Source organism: Macrobrachium nipponense, chromosome 1 (genome assembly GCF_015104395.2).
Source record: "Macrobrachium nipponense isolate FS-2020 chromosome 1, ASM1510439v2, whole genome shotgun sequence".
Classification (NCBI taxonomy): domain Eukaryota; kingdom Metazoa; phylum Arthropoda; class Malacostraca; order Decapoda; family Palaemonidae; genus Macrobrachium; species Macrobrachium nipponense.
In genome coordinates, this window is record NC_087200.1 from 133,256,625 (window position 1) to 133,262,624 (window position 6,000).

Genomic DNA, 6,000 nt, shown 5'->3' on the forward strand with positions numbered 1-6,000 from the left:
GCGGCAAGCTCGGACACGAAAGCGGCCGAAGCCTTTAAAAAGACATTCGACGAGATTATGATCAAGGAAGGCTACAGTTCTCAGCAAGTCTTCAACTGTGATGAGACTGGCCTTTTTTGGAAAAAAATGCCTCGTCGGACGTACATCATGCAGGAAGAGAAGAAGCTACCCGGGCATAAGCCTATGAAAGACAGGCTTACGCTTGCACTTTGTTCCAATGCCAGTGGGGATTGCAAGGTGAAGCCCCTACTTGTCTATCATTCTGAGACTCCTCGAGCCTTCAAGGCCCACAAAATGCTTAAGGAGAAGCTTCCAGTGATGTGGAGGGCCAATGCGAAAGCCTGGGTGACAAGGCTTTTGTTCACTGAGTGGATAAATCTGTGTTTTGGCCCGACAGTGAAGAAATTCTTGGAAGAGAAGTGCCTCCCTCTGAAATGCCTGCTGGTGTTGGACAATGCCCCTGCTCACCCTCCTGGCCTCGAGGAAGATATCCTAGCGGAGTATTCCTTCATCAAGGTTCTTTATCTTCTGCCTAACATCACCCCTCTCCTCCAGCCCATGGACCACCAAGTGATATCGAACTTCAAGAAGCTGTATGCGAAACATCTTTTCAAGAGATGTTTTGACATCACAGATACCACAAACCTCACCTTGCGTGAATTTTGGAAGGAGCATTTCGATATCGTAATATGCATCCGACTCATCAACCAAGCTTGGCAGGAGGTTTCGACGGGAACCTTGAATTCCTCGTGGAGAAAACTCTGCCCTGATGCCGTATCCGCCTGAGACTTCGAGGGATTCGACGTGGGCGAAGCTGGTGCTGCAGATTCAGAAGCAGTTGATGATCCTGAAACTGTTTCGCAACCAGATCTTGACAAGATCGTTGCACTCGGCAAGTCCATGGGGCTGGTCGTCGATGAGGACGACATCAATGACCTTCTCGAGGAGCACCGAGAGGAGCTTACGACGGATGACCTGAAGGAGTTGGAGGCCATGCAACATAATGTTGTTCAAGAGGAGCTCTCTAGCAGCGGCGAGGAGGAGGACGACAACTCTATGACAACGGTAGAAATTAAGGATGCTCTAGCTGCTTTTCATAAGGTGCAATCATTTGTAGAAAAGAGACACCCCGAAAAGGCTTACACAGGTCGCATGCACAGTTCGATGATGTTTGCCTGAGTCATTTCAGGAACATTGTCAAAAGTAGGCAGAAGCAATCTTCCTTTGATAGTTATTTTTTAAAGAGGCCTTTAGTAGGAGTAGTAAGCAAAAAGGAAGAACCAAGTGATACTAAAAAACAGAAAGTTGAAAGTGGTGAAGAAGTTGAAATTTTGTTTAAAAAAAAAAAAAAAAATTTAGTTTATAAAAAAGTAAAAAAAAATGTAAAAATCTAAAAAAGAAAAAACAAATTTTAAATTGTTAATGTGTTTCGTAAAGTTTAGTTTATGTTTTCCTTACATTTTTTTATGTGTTTCGTAAAGTTAAGTGTATGTACGTATCTGCTGTTTGTCCTCCTCCTCTGTCGCCACTTTCGGAGATAGCCTCACTCGAAAGGTAAGCTTCCACATTTTACTACATGCGTACGTATGTATGTACAGTATTTCTTGTATACCATGTACAGGGGGTCCTCGAGTTACGACGTTGATCCGTTTCTTACGATGCATCGTAAACACGATTTTCAGCGTAAGTCGGAACATTGAAAAATACCACATGATTTAAATGTAAATACCTATCAATAACAACGAGAGAACAATTCCTTACCTTTATTAGTTTGATTGGCTTGCACTACTGGAGAGGAAGCTGTGGTGCTGGAGAGACTGGGGAGGTTAGTGAAGAGAAAAAGAACCTCAGAAGTTGCTGGAGATGCAACAATCTTTTCGCCTTCTCCTGAATCACCATAAGGCTGACTGGGATACGCCGTTGATTTTGGTCTTCCAACCAAAGCACCAATAACCTTTCCATTTCAATTATTAGACCAACTACCGTGCTTAGTTATCACTGTCGCTTTCATAGGAGCAGATCCTTTCACATGTTCAACGATGCGCTCTTTATCTTTGATAATGGTAGCAACGGTCGAACGGCTAAGGCCAAGCGAGCGGCCAATGTTTGTTGGCGTTTCTCCCTTCTCAGATCGCTTTATAATGTCCACTTTAATTTCCATGGTGATGGCCTTTCTTTTCTTCGATGCACTACCATCAGAAGAGTCCGCCTTGCGCTTGGGAGCCATAACAAAGAGCAAAAGTTACAAAAACGATACAACACGAGGGAGAGAGAGGCAGTGTAAAGCACAACCAAATGGCGTATGGGCGAGGAATGAGCGTAGCGAAGCGACGCCGTCCTCTCCCCCACAAAGCGTATTCTTCCGCCGTGCGCCTGGAACTAGTTCGCGTTTGTTTACGTTGCTTACGACGCTAAACCGCGTAAGACGGAACGACGCAAAATATTTTTTATATTTTTATGGGGGCGCGTTCGTAACCACGAAACATCGTAAGTTGAGACCAGCGTAACCCGAGGACTTACTGTACACTAATACACTGTATTTACAGGTATATTAGCAGTACGTATTAAGTTAGGTATTGAATGGTCCAAATTGTTGTAGTATTTCATTGTTTATAGGTCAATTTAGCTTTATTATGAAATTTACTGGGGTGTTTTTGGAGTGCTTGGAATGGATTAGCCATTTTACATGTAAAATGCAGTCCAAGATATGAAAAGCTCATGATACGAAGGCCGCCTCGGAACGGATTAATTTCATATCTCGAGGTACCACTGTATAACGTTTTGTATATTGTTGATTTCCCTAGCAATAATAAAGTAAAACAAGGCCTTGCACTTTTTAATAGCGAAACAGAAGGGCCTTTTTTCATAAATTCATAGCCTTAGGAAACATTTCTTCCTTTGTAAGTATTTAGTATGAAATTATCACATGGTTGATTATGTAGTGTGCCCTTGTTGGGGGTTAGATAATGTGGCTGGTGTGGAATAATGTAGGTGATAAAAACCTCTTCTGCAGTATCCTTGCATTGTTTTCTGCCTTTTATTTTTCATCTGTTCCTTTGGTTTCTTCCCTCTTAGCTGTCCACCTTAACTTTGCCTTGCTTGTGTTTTCATTAATAATTTAAGAACAGATTCCTTGTGTGAGCCCTATAAAATTAGAAATTAGATGCAGTGTTATTGATAAGTTCCTTTTTATTCAGTGGTATTGATAAGTACTTTTCTATTAAGTGAATGTGTAGTGTGCTTAGAGCATAAGTAAGATGACTTTACTTGTAGATCATGAGTATTTATGGATTTTGTGTAGTAAAGATTGGAAATACCAGTATGTTCCAGTGATAGCATTGTAACATTGTTTTTTAATTCTTTAAGTTTTATTTATTGTATTTATCTTTTGTCAGCATAATTATTTAATCTTAATTACTGAATTTGTCTTCTGTCTTTGCATAATTAATTACTGTACTTCTTACATTTTCAGTAGAAAGCCCCGATACAGCAACACCCGCTCGCAAAAGTGGACGAACTCCAAAGCCTTCTGTAAAGCTCCAAGAATATTTGTGTGATGAAAGAGATAAAAGTAAGCTTGTATTAAAATTCTGTTTTGGAATTGACGAGAACCAGTATAAATCGGGTGATCATCTACTTAACAAGGCTCATAGTCTAGTCATGTTAAAGTGCACTAGATACATGAAGTCAATTAGGACTAATATAATTTTGAAGTTATTCAATTGAAAAGCTTGCACAAGATGAAAGTGAGAAAAGATTTCCTAATCTGTTCAAGGATAGATACTACTGGGATCTATTCAAACCATTAACAAGAGTATCTTGTTGAGGTAACACATACAATGAGGCTTAAGGGGCACACTGTAGAAGGTGTCAATAGGTCTTTGCAGTGCCCTTGTTTAGACCCCTAATAGTTATATTGATGATTGATGTATGCCATTTACTTTTAGTTCATTCAAGTCTTTTAAATTACCTTGCTCCACCTTGCAATTCCTTTAAATTGCCTTGCATCACCTTGCACTTTAACCCTTAAACGCCAAGCCGGTATTTCCGAAAGTGTTTCCCATATGCCAGCGGCGTTCGCGAGTGACCGCCGAAGCGGAAAAAAGTTTTTTTCACAGCACACTTAATTTTCAAGATTAAGAGTTCATTTTTGGCTCCTTTTTTTTTCATTGCCTGAAGTTTAATATACAACCATCAGAAATGAAAAAAAAAAAAATCAATATCACATAAATATTGGAATAGTATATGACTGCAAAAAAAAAATTTCATATATAATTGTATACAAATTGTGCTGTGAGCAAAACGGTTAAAGCTAATGAGTTAATTATTTTTTCGTTGTATTGTACATTAAATTGCGATGATATTGGTACATAACAAATTGTAAAACTATCAAAGCAACACAGAGAAAATATTATCACAATATGATGCATGAATTCGTAACGCGCGGACGTAAAAAAAAAGTTGTTTTAAAAAATTCACCATAGATCGAAATATTGTGCTAGAGATTTCCCGTTTGTTGCAAAATGATGGTAATTGATTGAATATTGCCAGACTTTAAGTTTTGTAGCTTACAATTGCAGTTTTTTTACCATTTAGGTCGAGTTAAAGTTGACTGAAGGTCGAATTTTTTCTATTTATCGTTATATAAAAATATTTCAAAACTGGTGAAAGCTACAACCATGGGTTTTTTTTTTGTATTCTACATGAAATTGCGCACATTACCATATATAAGACTTTATGTAACGGCTAATATAAAACGGTGCAAACATTACGACAATCGGACGAAAAAATTTCTGATTTTTTCAGAAGAGTTACCGTGCGGACGTAAGGAAAAAGTTTTTTCACAAATTCACCATAAATCAAAATATTGTGCTAGAGACTTCCAATTTGTTGCCAAATGAAGGTAAATGATTGAATATTACTAGAATGTAATAGTTTTAGCTTACAATTGCGTTTTTTTACCATTTCGGTAGAGTCAAAGCTGACCAAAGGTTGAAATTTTGACACATCGTTATTTATATAAAAATATTTCAAAACTGATAAAAGCTACAACCATGGGTTGTTTTTGTTGTATTCTACATGAAATTGCACACATTTTCATATATAAAACTATGTAACAGCTAATATGTAACGGCTAATATGAAACAGTGCAAACATTACGACAATTGGACAAAAAAAAATTCTGAATTTTTCGGAAGAGTTACCGCGCGGATGTAAGGAAAAAGTTTTTTTTTTTCATAAATTCACCATAAATCGAAATATTGTGCTAGAGACTTCCAATTTGTTGCAAAATGAAGGTAAATGATTGAATATTACTAGAAAGTAAGAGTTTTAGCTTAAAATTGCGTTTTTCAACAATTTCGGTCGAGTCAAAGTTGACCAAAGGTTGATATTTTGTCACATCGTTATTTATATGAAAATATTTCAAAACTGATAAAAGCTACAACCATGGGTGGTTTTTTTGTTGTATTCTACATGAAATTGCACACATTTTCATATATGAAACTTTATGTAACGGCTAATATAAAACAGTGCAAACATTATGACAATCGGACGAAAATATTTCTGATTTTTTCGGCAGTTACAGCGTGGATGTAGGAAAAAGTTTTTACATAAATTCACCATAAATCGAAATATTGTGTTAGTGACTTCCAATTTGTTGCAAAATGAAGGTAAATGATTGAATATTACTAGAATGTAAGAGTTTTAGCTTACAATTGTGGTTTTCGACCATTTCGGTCGAGTCAAAGTTGACCGGAGGTTGAAATTTTGGCACATCGTTATTTATATGAAAATATTTCTAAACTGATAAAAGCTACAACCATGGGTTGTTTTTTTGTATTCTACATGAAATTACGCACATTTTCATATATAAAACTTTATGTAATGGCTAGTATAAAACGGTGCAAACATTATGACAATCGGACAAAAAAATTTCTGATTTTTTTGGAAGAGTTACCATGCTTACATAAGGAAAAAGTTTTTTTCATAAATTCACCA

General features: G+C 37.3%; 1 protein-coding gene across 14 annotated transcripts in view; it reads left to right on the plus strand.

The window, feature by feature from the left end:
- The window catches only part of LOC135219652 (nucleolar protein dao-5-like), a 126,588-nt gene that overhangs the window by 51,949 nt on the left and 68,639 nt on the right, over positions 1–6,000 (plus strand). For 11 of the 14 annotated variants that reach the window (XM_064256584.1, XM_064256592.1, XM_064256585.1 and 8 more), the window contains one exon: positions 3,473–3,571. In XM_064256584.1, coding sequence (XP_064112654.1) covers positions 3,473–3,571 — 99 coding nt within the window. The remainder of the gene's footprint in view (positions 1–3,472; positions 3,572–6,000) is intronic. The other 3 variants (XM_064256586.1, XM_064256587.1, XM_064256593.1) reach the window with 1 other exon arrangement.